The 16,429-nt window shown below is 39.5% G+C and overlaps 1 protein-coding gene across 6 annotated transcripts in view; it reads right to left on the reverse strand.

Annotated features, from left to right (window-relative positions):
• TNNI3K (TNNI3 interacting kinase) overlaps nt 1-16,429 on the reverse strand; it is a 283,998-nt gene that overhangs the window by 69,664 nt on the left and 197,905 nt on the right. For 5 of the 6 annotated variants that reach the window (XM_026018089.2, XM_072754868.1, XM_072754869.1 and 2 more), the window contains one exon: nt 13,165-13,274. In XM_026018089.2, the coding sequence (XP_025873874.1) occupies nt 13,165-13,274 (110 nt within the window). Of the gene's footprint in view, nt 1-5,595; nt 6,294-13,164; nt 13,275-16,429 lie in introns of those variants that run through there. The other variant, XM_072754870.1, reaches the window with a different exon arrangement.

Raw genomic sequence — 16,429 nt, forward strand, 5'->3', positions numbered from 1 at the left:
TTCCCCTATAATCATATTATGCTTACTCTCATTTCAATGGCTGATGCATGTGTTTAAGAAACTGTGGGTCTTTCTTTCCTTTATTATTTTGGAGACATTATTTTCCTTTGTTCTTTTCCTTGATTATTTTGGTTAGTAACTGCATCAGTCATACAAAGTATTCTCTTAATGATTTTATTTTTTGGACTTTTTCCTTCACCCCGCCGCCAAAAAAAAAAAAAAAAAAAAAAAAAACAGCTGAGTCTTCGAGGACCTAAATAGGGCAATATTGAACCGAAACAGTAGCAGCACCAGCAATCATAACCATAAACCATAATCACGGTCCACTGAACCTTACTATTATTACTAAATCTCTGTGTCAAATACGTTACATATATTATCTCATTTAATTACGGAGTGGTATTAATCATCCCTGTTTGACCGAGGAAGGAAAAATAAGGCTCAGAGAGGTTAAAACATACCCACAAAAAGTGGCACAACAAAGCTTTGAATCCTGAGTTTTCCTACCGCACGTAAGACATACGGAGTGTTTCTAAAATTGTACTATTTTCGTATGTTTTTAACATTTTAAAGCCAAAAGTCTTCTTTGGAATTACCCGAGCTCTAGGCAATTGAATGTTGGATCTGACTTTTGCTACTACTTTATAAAAATGTTGTGTCTTTAGCAGAGATGAAATTATTTCAAAACGTGACAGCACTAAGGAATATATGTTGTCAAAAAGTTCTAAGACCCCGAGATCTCTTACACTATCCAAAGGTTGAAGGTTTTTACCAGAGACTGCTACTCACTTTGGTTAGTCTTCATCTAACATAGAAATGCAGCAATCATGCCCGAACACTTTCTCTTTTCTTTCACGTTCAAATAATATCACGTTTTCATTAAAGTCTGCAAAGGAGGGAAGCAGGCATGGAGCAGTCCATCAAAAAGTCTAAAATGCTGACATCCTCCTCGTTCACTGTCCTTGTTTCTGGAGTGAGGAAACTGACTCGCCTAAGGTCACGCAGCAATTTATGGTCAGAGCTGGACTTAGCAGACTTGGCTCCTAATTCAGTTGATCCTGATGCCCTGACTTCCCCATCACCATTTTGGGGATTTGTAGGATTTGACCGCTGCTGAATGCATTTCATTATTAGAGCTCATAAACAGAATCTCTTCTGTTGAAGAACATGCAGTAAACCATTTCTGGAGTGCCTGTGCCAGAGCTGAGGGGACGGGAGGGAGATAGAATTTCGAACAAGACCACAAAGGTCCATTTCCTCACAGTGCTTAGTTCTAGCAGGTGGGGACAGTGAGCAAGCAGGCGAGCAAGTGACCACAGTAATTCTCTACTGTTACAAGTACTAAGAAAAGAGGAAATCTCTGTGACAGAGAGGGAGTTGGGGTAAAACTCAAGAGACATTGGCTTGAGCATCGTGGCAGGTGAGATGCTGTTCGTCAAGATGGGACACAGTGATGCTAACACAGGTTAGACTCAGATTGAGCAACACTGCCCTTCGTCGTTTTATTTGGAGGATGAGCTGTGTATACATAGAACGTGAAAGGACGGTACCAGACGGTCCGAGTTTAGGTGTCAGTCATTATTTTGTGGCAGTTCATAGGAGGGAGCGACCTTTGCAAGATGGAAAAAAAAATCAGCAAAAGTATCAAGAAATTTAGAGGCCCTTAGTTTTTAGACGATAAATAAATTTCAAAAGAGATAAATTTCAAGCAAGCAGAAATTGGAGAAAGCACCGTACGCATAACGAGGGGCTGCACGAAAGCGTAGGAGTAACTTAAGGATAGTGAACTGAAGAGTTTGAAACACAGCGTTTAAATAATGAGAAATGAAAAATGAGGGAAAGGAGGGCGGTCAGGGCCAGACTGCACCGAATCTTGGAGGCGCAGGAGTTTGGGCCTTACGCTAATAGGGAGTCAACGACTTTTTCTGAGACAGGCGGTGGATCTTTAGGGATGATGAAAATATGGCAATAGGAGGAGGTTATGGTATATGGGAACTTCAGGGCATGTATTAAAGGTAGTCTATTTTTATTCATTATGGGATTAAGAAGGAGGAAATTTGGTTTCTCATGGCAGGACAATGATTTTAATGCAAGAATTATTTTGTCTTGAATCAATCTCAGTCTACGAAAAAAAAAAAAGAAAAAAAAGAAAAACCCTTTTTTCCACCAAAGGCATTCCAGATGGTATTTTTCTTAAAATTTTTCATAGCTACAAAGGCAGGTCCAAATTAACAAACAGAACAATGTTGATTAAATAGCCTCTGTCTGGACGGATAACTTTTCTACATGGTGATAGACTTCCCACCCATTCTGATGCCCTTTAAATCATTAACCCTGATATTTGTGGTTTCCACATTTGGTGATTTATAGGTTTCTTCCTCTGATGTTATCTTTTAATGGTCTCTCTATTTGTCACAGGAGCTGTTGGTCTCACTTGCCTAGGTTTAGTTGTATTTAACTGGAAACTCCAACAAGGCAAAGCAAATGAACACACATCAGAAAACCTTTGTTGCAGAACCTTCGATGAATCCCTGTGTGCTCATGAGGCAAGAAATTACCACGCTAAGGGATACTGTAACTGCCACTTAGCTCAGGAAAACGAGATAAAGGTCACGTCCATTGTGGGGTCCAGAAAGGAAATGCCACTCTTACAGGAAAACAGCCATCAAGCAGCCCTGGCCTCTGAGTCCACAGCCCTTGACGGATCATTTAGAAACCTGAAAGGGAAAGACCATGGGGCGGGCAGCACTTTCTTCTGCTTTGGTGGCAGACTGCTGCAGTCAGGACGTTCAGAGCCTCCTGGGAATATGGCAGCTTTTAATGAAGCAGGCTTCCTTACAAGATATCCAGAGAGAGTGAAAAAGCTAAGGAATCATGAGCCTGGGGAAGTCCAACAGCCAACTGTGCCACAGCATGTAACAAGAACAATAGGTGAGTTGTCTTGTTTTAGAAAATCCCGCCCTGTTTAAATTCCTCTGAAAGAGGTAATGTCCTTTAATTTTCCCAACAGCAGCATGCTATAAAAATCACTGGGTAGCACCCAATCTATCCTTCATCTAAAGACTTTAGACCCGGGTGTGTGTGTGCATGTGCGTGTGTGTTTGGGGTAAGGCGTCCGTGAGGACTCACCCCCTACCCTCAGGAGCTGAGGGTAAGTATATCTTATGCCTGTTGGAAAGTGAATTTTTGTGACCCAACACCTAACAGGTGTTTTTTTTTTTTTTGAAAAGAAGACTTTTAAATAGCACTAAGCTGTTAAGATTTATGGGAGGCTGAGTATCAGCTTCTATTCCAACATCCTTCGAGCTCTAATGCCAATTCTGCAGTAAGCAACCTTCTCAGAGCATGACATGTTAGAAGAATGGGCCTTCTAGTGCTGGTGATTCATTTCAGGAATGATGTCAAGACACACACTTTGCTTGCTGAGCTGTCAGGGATGATAACTTCCCAGTCCAAGGAAAGTCAGGACTTAATTCATCGTCCCATGTTGGGAGCCAAGTGAATCTGGCCGTGACATCTACCCACTGTACCTGGGCAATGTCAATATTTAGGTGGAGGCAATGAATTAAATGTCTTCCTTTTCCTTCCTGAATAGTGAGGTGATGCTTTCAGGCTCAGCAGTGAAAACTTTGACAGCTTCTCTGTAAAGAGGTTCCTGTCATTTATTCAAATTGGTTTACAATAAGCAGAGCTTTCTCCTAGAATACGGATGGTGGAGGTGCTACGCCAAGAGATTCTCACCATGGGGATAAGGCCCTTAAGATAGATTTGGGGATGATTGGAAAAGAATGAAACTGTGTGTTATGTCACATGTGGCATAAGGCAGGATGTGAATATATTCCATTGCATTCCACAGACTCTGGTTCTTACTAGTTTCTGGGGACTGATGATTTGACTCAAGAGAGGAATAGCCAAGAAAATAAAAAAATCTGCCATAGAAACCAGATCAGACTGGCTTTATTTGAGAAAGGAAGAAGCACTTACCCTTCCAATGGAGCCAAACCTCAGGCAGATGTTTACCTTTGTCCAATGCCTTAACTTTTCTGTGGGAAACTCTTACACTGAAGGGAATGTTGTCTTTTCACGATTTAAAACTCAGTCTCCATATATTCACACAGAGAATACATTTGTTTGTCAAATCAATATATTTACTTTTCAGAAAGATTTGAAATTGTGCTCCATGCCAGGCCTTGTCCTGGAGATGGAGAGGACAGGTGTTTGAGGAGAAAACAATAAGGCCACATCTGCTCTAGAACAGAAGTCACTAAGAGGCAATGTTACTCTGATTATGTCTTCAAACTTGGAAATGCAGAATCCCAGTATTTCAGGAGGAGGGGAGGCTTTAGAGACAATCTAGTTCAATAGTTCTGAATATTTATCTTTGAGTCACAGAACTCTCTTAGAATCTGAGAAAGGCTAACATTCTTTCCCCAGAATAATTTTATAGTCGCATAAAATTCCCATCTAAGTCTTATATCTTGATACCCATTGGGTAAGTAGCTTCTCCAAGGTCTCCCAGAAAGTTAAAGGCAAATCTTAGAGTTGGATGGTAGTGTGAAGCTGAGCTTGCTCTTCCTTTATGTCTCAGAAATACTCCTTTCTGTCAACAGAAATACTTATTTCTTCCTCTGGATAAAACAAACAATTTCGGAAAACAAGAGAAAGGACACTGATAAGATGTAATTTTAAACCTAATTTGCATTGTGCCTAAAAGGATAGGGTTTAGAGTCAGAAAGACCCAAATCAAGGTCTGCCCATATCATTAGTGGACATGTGATGGGGGGAAAGCATTTCACCTCCCTAAGTGGCTTTCCTCATCTGTAAAAGTGATAGGACAACAGGACTTGTCCAGTGGTCAGATCTCTTGTAAATATTAAATGAGATAACGAAGGTACAGCACTTAACACAGTGCCTGGCTCTTAGTAGATGCTTAATTAATGGTAAAAAAATTACTATTATTTTTGCTATTAGTGTTATTTAATAAGTGTCATTAATATCATATTAATATTTATCATTTAACATTCACAGAGAGAGATTCCTGCAATACAGACCAGGCCATTTTCCAAAATAATCATTCGTTTAACAGATATTTAATTAATACTATATTAAATGATGAGAAATAAAACAGGTATAGTCTCTGCTTTCATGAAGCCTATAGTATCACAGAGATTTCTTTATTTGTTGCTGAGGTTATCCTGTGTTCAAAACCTAAACGCTAACCAATATAGTATCATATTCTTCCTAATATTTAGTTCCAACTGGGAAATTAGTGCAGAAAAAGTTGTGATGGCCATTCGAAGAGAGTTTAGGTATTATTCATATCTAAAGCTAACCTAACCAACAACTAATGTAAAGATGTACAACTATGAATGTTTTTTATTCTAATTCTGTAACTTTTAAGTCAGCACCACAGCTAATTAGAATGTGGCCATAAAGAGTAGCTTTGTAAACACACTAAGCTGCGCAAAGTCCTTGGTGGTTTGGTTAAAAATTAGGAAGTACTCAAGAGCTGACGTAATCAGAGGACTCATTTCTGTACCTTGCATAAGGTTTTTAAGCATCTGTTTGGTTGGGTAATAAAACTCTGCTCAGTACTAAATTTCTACATTTATTGTTCAGCAGATATCAACGGTGACACATTTAGTAGAAGATATGCAACATCCGCTTCAGCGTTGGCAAGAGAAAGTCTTGAAAAGCATTTAACAAATGAATCATGGCAGCTTCCAATAGAAAAAAAAGACAATGGCTTACAACCTCACAGCCTGAGACATTTTATTACAGGCTCATCATCCAAGCCTTGTGAGCCTGAGGAACGCTGTGTACAAAAGATCTTACAAAAACATAGATCAAAATATGATGATCCTTGTGGACTGTTAAATCGGAGCAGGCCTCGCTATTTTCAGCCAAACAATTCTCTTATCTGTAAATATGTGCCCTGTGATCAATTTCAAGATTATGTGAAAGAAAAGAAGCCAAGTCGTCAAGAACACTCAAAGGCCAAGAAAGAAAAAATCCAAATTAACAGTGCAATAGAAAAATTCCTTATGAGTGAGGACAACTTGGAGCCACCAAGGTTATCTACAAAAATCAAGAGAACATATTCCCCCAAGAGGGTTAGCTTCTGTGATCATGATTTAGTAGAAAAAAATAGCTTGGTGATGTCATCCAGAACATCAACCCGTTGGAAACAGCAGGAAAATCAAAGTAGCCACCTGACCAATTTGGATCTCAAAAAATGTGGCAATCCTCAGGAGGGAGACAAAGAAGGAAGATGGCTTACTGATCCCCAGATTCTGAAAAAGAAGAGAACCAATCAACGTGATCTCCAAGGGAAAATTAAAAAACAAAATTCAAGGATAAAATCAAATCTACACAGTTTTAGAAAAGTCAAAGTCCATCCAGAAAAATCCTTGCCAGGACTCCAAAAGAAATGCAGACAAGTATCCTTACCGCCTAGTAAATTATCTAAAGCTTCTCAGAGAGAAGCCAATACAAACCTTGTGTCCTCTGCAGATTTTCCCCAATGGCCAGAGGGTAACTCCGTCAAACTCACTTCAAAGAGTGTGCCTCTCAAACGTGCTCCAAAGCAGACCTCATATTACCAAGAAAACACTAAAAACATTGCTCTGCTCTGTGCTAATGGCTTACCTGCAGTCAACCAGAGCTCCAGGGAAGGCAACTGTCACCCGACTGGCCTCACTCCTGGCAGCAGTGCACCGACGCTGCCTCGGCCCACACCCATCATAGCTGAACACGGACATTCAGCCTCTCAGTTTTCAACTGAGCAAATGGAAGGTGCAACTTCCCTAGCATTGGAGGTGCCCAGGTGTTTACCAGCTACTTGGGAAAATAGAGGCAGTGATGTTTTACCACCCAGCAGTTCCAGGGGGGCTACCGACCAAGGGGCCGCAGAGCCCATGAAGCCCATGAAGCCCATGGAGCAGGACAAACCAATGACCATTGAGCCAAATCAGTTTTCTTTGTCCCTGGGGAATCAAACACAGCTTGCAGTTGGCCACAAGACTGACACCTACAAGGAACACACTTTAGATCAAAACGAAACCTTCAAACACGTAGAACAACATCCTAGGCACGAACAACTTGGAAATGAGGAGGAAACGCTAATGACCAAACGGAAAATATCACGTCAGATTGTAGAGAGTTGTATCGTGGATGAGGGAAATGACGTAGGAACAAAACTTCCTCAAGCAGACACTTAACGATTCCCTTCTCCTTTGCTCTGAGGCACAAGCCAACCGTGACCTACCACTGATGAAGGCAAATGCTCTTCCATTCCAAAATAGGACAGAGATTCCCAAAGAAATGAGTACTTCTCCTAAGACCCAAGCCATCTGGAATCTAACCGATAGAGGCAAAAAAGAAACTGATGGCTCGAATGCGTTGCCCAGAGACGGTGGCAGTGAAACACCATGTATGAGGAAAATATTAGGGAAAGAAGAGAAGAAAGTCCTTGATGAAAACAAGGCGGATTCTAGTACAGTAATGAGAACTGCACAGGTGACCTTAAAAGGCAGCACAAAAGAAATGCAGCAAACTTGGGAAAATGGACAAAGGGAAAAGCATACGTTGTATGATCCAAGCTCTGTTGAGGCCACTATTACAGCTAAGGATTTGGGTATCCCCCGTTCCCCTGAGGCTGAACATAGACCTTCTTGTGGTGAAACAGATCTTTGATTTAACAGAACTATGCAAGTTTTGGGCGAATTTCGCAATATGCAACCAGATAAAAGTGGCAGTACGCATAAAGAAGGTGCAGGGACAGTGGAGACGCGTGAACTGCTTTCCTCCTTACTGGAGTTAAAAGACATTAGTTTTGTGACAAAAAATAGGGTGCCTCTAATGCCTAGGAGACTAGATGAAGCTGAAAACGCTGCCCCCCACTTACGCTGTAGCCCCCATCTGCTGCTGATGCTAACCCACCACCTTTAGAGACAGAACTCAACTAATACTCGTTTTCTACTGGAGCTTCCTTCGAAAGGACACAGGGGCACCCTCTGGTCTTTACAGGCATCCCAAATGCATTACTTTGGACGCACATTTCTTAGTAGCTTTTTGTTATCAATGCAATAAAAGTGCATGATGGAATGCGATGGGAAAATCAAAGATGGAGCCGCAAGATGTGTTTGACACAATTAATTGAGTTTGCTTCTCCAAGGAATGAAAAAAAAAAAAAAATAGGAAAGTAAAGTTTTGCCCGGTCTTGGAAAAAGAAAGCAAACAATAAAGAAAAGGGGGGAAAAAAAGCCTTAAGCAAATAAAAGATTAAATAAGAAAAAAGTACTTGAACAGATTTGCACTTGATGTTTATTTTATGGAAATTACTACACACATCTCAATTAGTGGTGTTACAATATTGCTTTCTACACAGATGATTATATATTCATATTTGTGCTTGATCTGTTTTCCTAATTATGGTTTGAAAATAAAAATTGAGCTTTGTTTGTTCACTGTCGTCTAGTTGATATGCATATTGGTATATTTCAACCATTTGCAACTGTTCTGTTGACAATTATCCTAGATCTTAAGTAGAGTTTTTTGTTTTTTTTTTTAAACCTGTTATTTCTCTAGGAGAAAAAAAAAAATTAAGGATTTCCAGGGGTGGTAGGCAATTTCTGTGAAACCTGTTAAATCCTCTAAATCCACTAGGTGGGGATGTCGGCTTCAATCATTTTAGAAGAACAAATGGGGCTTCCAGATCCACACAATGGATCCCGAACAAAGGGAATTTTAACAAGCTTTACTGACAATCGTTATTAACTTAAGATTTTGAAAACTGGATAACCTTTTAGTGTGTTTAGCTTTCAAGGTTTGATCTCTTGAGTTTAGCCTGTCACTATTGTTTGGTGTGAGTACTCCTCCTTGTGTATTAAACAAGGAATTAAACGTCCTTATAAATAGGAGATTTAAAAGCAAGAGTAGAACCAGCATCGCTCATTCAAAGCCACACTTATTGGAATGATACAGGGATACCCCACACAATTGTGTTTTTGATAACCCAGTAAAACCTTGAAAGCGTACTTTCATGGTAGAGGATATTACAGTATTTTACATTTCCCGGTAGGGGAAAAAAGGTAGTACTTTCTCTTCCTCTATCTATATCCATTTTTACGTATTCTATACATTTACATAGTTTCTAATATATTTTTATACATCAGTATCTTCATATCTGCATTCGGCAATATCGTCAAGCTTCAAAGGCTAGAGAACAACGTAAATATTGCTTATTGCTTACACGCCCCACCTAGCCTCTGTTTTCTTTCCTGTTGAGAATTGCCAGCAAATGATGTAACTTTCTTATTTTGAAACTCCCTAACCTTATTCCCTCTCTTCTTTCTGTTTTCTCCCTGGATTCAAAATTTCCTTGCTTTTAACTCCAACTCCTCTCCCCTCTATTTTTGCTCAGGCTCTCTGCCTGAGCTTAGCTCCTGTGCCATCTGTCTGCCTCCCCTGATCCCACTTCATTTGGTTAAGCGCCTTTAAGGTGAGAAGAGCATCTATTGCCAACTTCTTGAGCAATAACTTTATTCTAATTGACAGTTCCCTCAGTTTTGTAGACCAGGTTAGGTGGGTTTTTGTTTTGTTTTGTTTTGTTTTTATCTCTTGGTAGCTATCTTTCTTTTTCCCCTTTTCTTTGATTTTTCTTTCTTTTATTTTAGGCACCTTCACTTTACTGCAGAGCGCTCAGCTTTGTTCTCCTGTCACTGCCAACAATATCCTGATACCTAATGGCCTAACGATTACTCTGGTCACTAGCCGATTCTCAGGAGGCAGGGATGACAGCTCTCCTGGGCCCCTTCCTCTTTTCCATTTCCTAAATCCAGTCTTTCACCTCCTTAGGATGTTGTTTCCTTTCAAGTAGTTCTCCAGTTTACCCTTGCTCCTGAATCCCCATGGTAACCATTGTAGTCTTTGTGTTGTAATCAACTGGATTAATGCAATAGCAGCCCAGCTGGACGCTTTGACTTCAGTGTCTGTTGCTCCCGTTTCAGCCCACTAGTTCTCTGCTTTTACTGGGCACAAATCGCCTGAGGTGCTTGTCAAATGCAAAGTCCCAGGCTCCATCCCAGACATTTTGATTCAGGAGATTTAGAGTAGGGCCCCAGAATCTTCGTTTGAACAAATACTGCCAGGTAAACTGGAGCATGTAATGTGCAGCCCCCACGTTAAGAAACAATGCCCAAATATCCCAATCACACTAGAAGATAAATCAGTGCCCGTCTCACTATAGGAACCAAATATAATTCTTTGAGTAAGTTATCAAACCTTGTCATACCAAATTCAGATGAATTTTCAAAAAGCATATAGTTTTATCCTATCTCTGCACGCTTTAAAGACAAAAGCATAACTGCCTAGGATTTCATAACCAAATTCCCTATTCTGGTTTCCAAAGCTTTCCGAAATCTGATCTAATAGGACTTTTTTTTTTTTTTCCCCACCTCTCACCGTTTTCCAACCAGCATTTCCCATTCCCTACAGGCTGCTGTTCTCACTGTCCGCTTCCTTCTTTGTAGGTCTTGACCAGAAAGACACACATAGGAGATAATGATGTGCTTCAAATTCCAGGAGTGAGGCAAAGACAAATATGAAAGAAAGAATGAGTGGTGAAGTTGGTAAGCTAGAAGCAAGGACCAGGAGAGCGTGGTGCTAGGGTCTTAGAGCTAAAGATGAACAGCGGCTGCAACGTTCTCCTAACTGATCAGTCTCTCCCTCGTGTCCTTTCTCTCAATGAACTGGCCCATGTTCTCTTTGCTTGGACCGTTTTTCTCTCTCCCCAACCCTCTTCATTCAGCAAACTTCTATTTATGCTGCTGGTCTCAGCTCAAGTCTCACTCCTTCCAGGAAGCCTTTCCTGACCAGCACTACCTCTTTGTCCCTCACCTGTCAGTTCCTTTAGTGCGCATTCTCATCTCACCTGATTTCCCTTATTTTGGCTTATAACCATAAAATCATAAAATCATCAATGTGTTTATTCAGTTAATCCCTATTTGGCTACTAGGCCTCACTTAGGCGCCATGGAGAGCGCGTCTCCATAGAATCCCCAGCACTCGTTCCTGGGGCTGTGGATGGTAGAGACTCAATAAGTAATTGCTGAAGGAAAGAATGAAAAGTAGCCTATTGTTTCCTTGTCCTCACCCCTGAGCCTAGTCCCACGGTGACGATCTTACTGGACACTGTGATGAATTCTCAGGAACATCACTTCCAGCAGCTCGGCTTCATAATGCTGAGATGATACCACGGCCAAGCCAGGGCCCACCTGACTGGTAAACCCAGATATAGCCAGTCAGAGACTGCTTCCCTCATCCTTCTCTCTGAATTGCGTTCCCAGAGCCCAGGCCCTGGACTGATAGGTTTTGCAGCTTAGCAGGAAGCTAAGCACTGATTTTTGGCCTTGTAGTATTTTTTTTTTTTTTTAAAACCTTAAATGTACCCTCCTTTGGCCCTAATCTGGTTCTCTTATTTCCTAACCGGTTATTTGTGACATCCATTCTAACCCCCCTAAAATGCTTTTAGAAGTTCCTAATAACTTGCTTTTATCTCCAAATGAAAACTTCCATATGTCCCTTATTTATAATCATAATCATGAAGAACCTATTAATAAAAGCAAAAGGGATGTCCTCGGCTGTTTTTTAAGTTATACTTTATGTTATACACACCAAAGAGAGAAGGAAATTCCGAATTAGCTTTTTTGACATGCTTACTCCTAGAAAATATGCCTGACATTCATATTGAAAAAATAAGGAAAGCTTTTCCCAAACGATTTTAAGTCCTATAATTTTCAAGACAAAGTTTTGGGACACTGAGATTCAGATGAGGGGATTGGAAGCTTTGATAAGCAACAGTTGTACTCACTCATTTACTTAACAAATATTTTTGAACATCTACTGGGTGTGGTTCTAGGTGCTGGGGTTACAGCAACGAACAAAACGAAACAAAAAAGTCCCTGCCTTCTGGTAGCAAGAGCAGATTCGACACCAATAAATACAAAATCTGTCAAATGGCATGGTCAGGAGAAGAGGTTATTTCTTTTGAGATTATTCAACCCACATGCCATAATAATCTTTATTTTTCTTCTTAAGAGTCTCCATGTACATTTGCGGGGTTGTGTAATAACTTGGCCTGACTTTTGCCTTTGGGGAACTTCACTTTCTCTTTCCAAAATCTGTTTTCTTTTTTTTTTTTTTTTAATTTTTTTTTTCTCTTTCCAAAATCTGGACTGGGGCTCATCCTATTTCTCCTTTGGTGAGGTACTTCCTCAGTTAACAACAGCTACACTTTTATGAGCTATTGTAAACTAATTCCCTCTGCTCAGAGCAGAAGAATCAACACGGGCTGATGTCAAAACACAAGGATTTCAACAGACGACAAAACCTGCTGGCAGGGAGATTCTTAGACGTGGTACTAAACTGTGTTATCGGGAGAGCAGTTGGGGAGTCTCCTTCTTTGTCATTCTCTAAGAACGAAGTAGACACTAAAATGCCTGGTACCGTAAGAAGAGTCCCTTCCTGTAGACACGTGGTCTGAGGGTCTTCATTTTGGGATTATATGAGTGCTACGTGTAATAGTCTTAGATCTATGATCGTATTTCTTTTCTTTTTTTTTTTTCAGTTTACATATCCTACTTTATTTACTCCTTCCACAGCATCTATTCTTCCATCTGTGCTCCTTACCACCTTATCACATAGCCACTCAGAGAGTTAGGGGAGGACCCTGTCCTCCTGTGTGAGCCCGTGCTACTCAAGACCACTTGTCACGGGGTCTTTGCCTGAAGGTCTGCCTCATGGTGAAAAGCCAGACAAATCCATCTTGTGCCAAACTTCTTTCTTCAGAAAATGACTAAGTGTGGTTCAAGTGTAGTAGTTAATAAAATTGCAGCTGAGATGAGACCGTGAGTCATCTGTCATCCCCTGGTCTCTCTTTTGCTAATCAGTTGTGAGAAACATTTTGAAATCAGAGAGCAGCAGCAAAGAAATATGAGATACTCAGACTTCTTGAAGCAATTAGAGACTAAAGAGCAGAAGGCAAATCAGTCTTCCTGCCTTGACAGTCTTAAAATACACACTGAAAGTAGACTTTGGAGTTACACTACTTGTGACAGATTTTGACCATAAACACATTTTCTAAGAGGAAATAAAAATTACTCACTTCAGGACATGCATTCCACCCTCGCATCAGCAGAGACGATATGGGCTTGGGAATGGAATAGCCAATGGGAGGTCTGAGATGGTGGTAAGCCATGTCTGCTGCAGCAGCCGCTGCAAACCAAAGGATCACGTCAGTTTTGAAATTCACATATTTACTTCAAGAAACATCTGAACAGACAAAAAAAAAGTCATCAAAAATCAATCTGTAAGCATTAGCAGAGATTCAAAGCTAGCTCTACGCTATTTTTTTTTAATCCTTAAACAAAATGTTGGATAATTTGATACCATAAGTTTATCATTGTTCACTCATTCAGTTGTTCATTCAACAAATTGTGAGCAGAGGGGATTTATCAGGATCAAAAAAAAAAAAACAACATGCAAAAGAACATACCGATAGCAAGCAGTTTGGTGTGTCTGGAGTATAGGGTATATACGTGACATTACAGGAAGTAAAGAGTGAAAGACTGCACGGTGTCATAAATCTCGGGCTAAAAAGCTCATACTGTACGCGGCGAGATGTGGGGTGCCACTGGACTTTGCAATTCTGAAAGCACCCATATCACTTGGGCAATATAGATTCTTTTTTAAGCTTAACTACCCTTACTGCTTATAAGAATGTTGGGATTTTAATATTTAATATTTGTAAAGTAGTTATTATTTGCTAACCTTTGTTAGATACTTCAAATGCATCATTTTAGCCGATACCCCTTATTGACTCAACTCCCTAGAGTTACCTCCCTGCTGGAAATTCTGAATATTGCTCATCTCAAACTCCAAATTACAGTGTTGTGATTCTTGGGTTCTCACTATAGATTCCTGAGTGTTGCACATTGTCCTGTTCTGCAGCCAGGGATTTCTATAACTCCCCTGGAAACTAAGTTCATAGCTACTTTCATTGAACGTATTTTGTATAAGGCCTCATGGGAGGTACACACATAAGCTTTTTCAAATCTCCTAACAATTATGCAACGTAGGTATGACTCAAAAAAAGAAAAGTAGGTATGACTCTATGTGTGTATGTGACCTAGTTTTTAATTTGTGAAAAAATTAAAAATAATTAGTAGTTTGTGTAGCCTCTTGTTCCAGATTCCATGCCCTCTCCAACCACTTCACATTGAAAATACTTTGTGAACAACACATGAAGTTCTCTTTATTCCTCACAAAAATTGCTCTGCAACAGTGGGAGGCTAACGTCCCAGGACATTGACCTCCTATCTTTTAGATTGTGATGTCATCAACACCTGTCTGTACCTTAATAACGTTTGTGGCATGACCTACAACTACTACCTCTCCTCCACTAAAGCTTCAGTTCTGTTTATGGATCTACTAATCTAGTGAAATTATATGTAATGTAACTTAATCAACATTTTGCTTTATGGATCCGTCAGAATTACTATCTAATTTTGACAAATGTTAACATTTATTCCTGTTTTCTCTAGAATTTTAGAAACATAATTAGAATAAAATCTTATTCGGAGAGGACACTTGTTAAAATATTTGAGTACCTCTTATGTATTTTTTGTGTCATTGAGCTCATGCCCAATCCAATATACAATTATGTAAAAGTTTTTTCCTCTAAATATCAACATTTTTCCAAGTTATCGAAACTTCAGGTTAATGTGTTTCTAATGACTCTGTATTCACTATGATTTACTTAATCATGCCTCAATTTTAGGCTGTTCAAATTTGGGCATAAATACTTCAAAGTGTAATTTCTTCAATATTTTGAAGTTTTCTCATCTTATGAAAGATTTTGCTAATATGAGAGGTAAATATATCAGCTCATTTCTTGTTTAAATTTTGTTCTTTGATGAGCAGTGAGGCTTAGTATTTTACCAGATATTTATTGGTTATTTGTATTTAAAATTTTGAGATCGTTTTCTTGGCTGCCTGGTGTTCTAATACTTCCTTGCCGTAGCAGTTGTAATTGTACAAAGGTTCCAGGCTGAGGGCAGAGTCAGGAATTCCATTTCTGCTTTTGTGTTCAAGGCCATTTGTAGACTATTTGCATTGTCACATTTGCCAACCGTTTCTAGCCACCCTCAGCTATCGTTATTGTTGCTGACACTAAGAAAACAAAGAGAAGACTGGTCATAACATTTTTAGCAAACTAAACACGATGTACAAAATGTGTCTTTCGTGTCACAGAAAACTAGGTTTGTTAGGTTTCTTCCATTGGCTATTCTTGACTATTTTTAATTCTTTTTGGAATGAGGTAAATAAATAAGCAAATGGATTAACTAATGCTTAATGATCTTTGATCTTCAAACTCTACTCTTTCACCTTATGACCATTCGGATATTGTTGAGCTGGTGCAGCTATAAGCACATAAGCCAGTGTAGTGAACACATTTAAACTAATTATACATATCCTAATGGGCGGGGAGGGACTATTCATAAAATGAGTTAAACTCAGATGCAGGTGCCAAATGTCTCCTTTGAAACCCTTTTAGACTCTGATATCAAGTCTATAAAGTTACTTGTTTGCTTCTTGGCACGGTGTCTGGAAAATCAGTTTAAGATGAACGATATCTAATTCTTCATTATTCAAAGTAGATTCTGCAAGGCCTTGGCATCTCCTTCTCCCTTTTGCTTTGCGCACTCTTGGCAGTGATACTACTCATTAGCACCTCCGCCAGAAAGTGGGCAATGCAACATGAGGGGTTGTGGAATTGAGATTTGTCACCTTTGAGATTGCTTTGTCAGTCTTGCCTAAGTGGCCATGCTACACTAACAGCTGGGAAATTTTCTGGTATTCCAGATTCAGGAAAGAGACTGTGAGCCCATTAATCAAATTTTTACCTTGATTGCTACATAAAATATGTTAAATGATTTATGTACATGCTGGTTTCTACCTTTCCAAGTGAAACTTTGCTATTAAAAGAAAATAAGGCTAAATTTAAAAGGATCAATAACTATTTATTGAGCATCTACCGTTTCTCCAGCACTGTGATAATTACCAATGATTTAGTGAAACTTGTAATCTAGATTCTAGGGTACGACTGTCTAATAGAACTTTTAACAATGATGGAAATGTCCTGTGGTGTTCAATATGGTAGCATACGGCTATTAAGTGCTTAAAAGGTGGCTATTAAGCACTAAAAAGGTGTGACTGAATAACTGAATTTTAACTTCAGTTTCAATTAATATAAATTTAAATTTAAATAGCCACGTGTGTCTACTAGCTTCCACAGTGGACTGCACAATTCTAGAGCATAGCTTTTTCCCACTTCCATTATCTTGAATGAGACTTATTAAATACATTTT

The sequence above is a fragment of the Vulpes vulpes genome, chromosome 3 (genome assembly GCF_048418805.1).
Source record: "Vulpes vulpes isolate BD-2025 chromosome 3, VulVul3, whole genome shotgun sequence".
Taxonomy (NCBI): Eukaryota; Metazoa; Chordata; class Mammalia; order Carnivora; family Canidae; genus Vulpes; species Vulpes vulpes.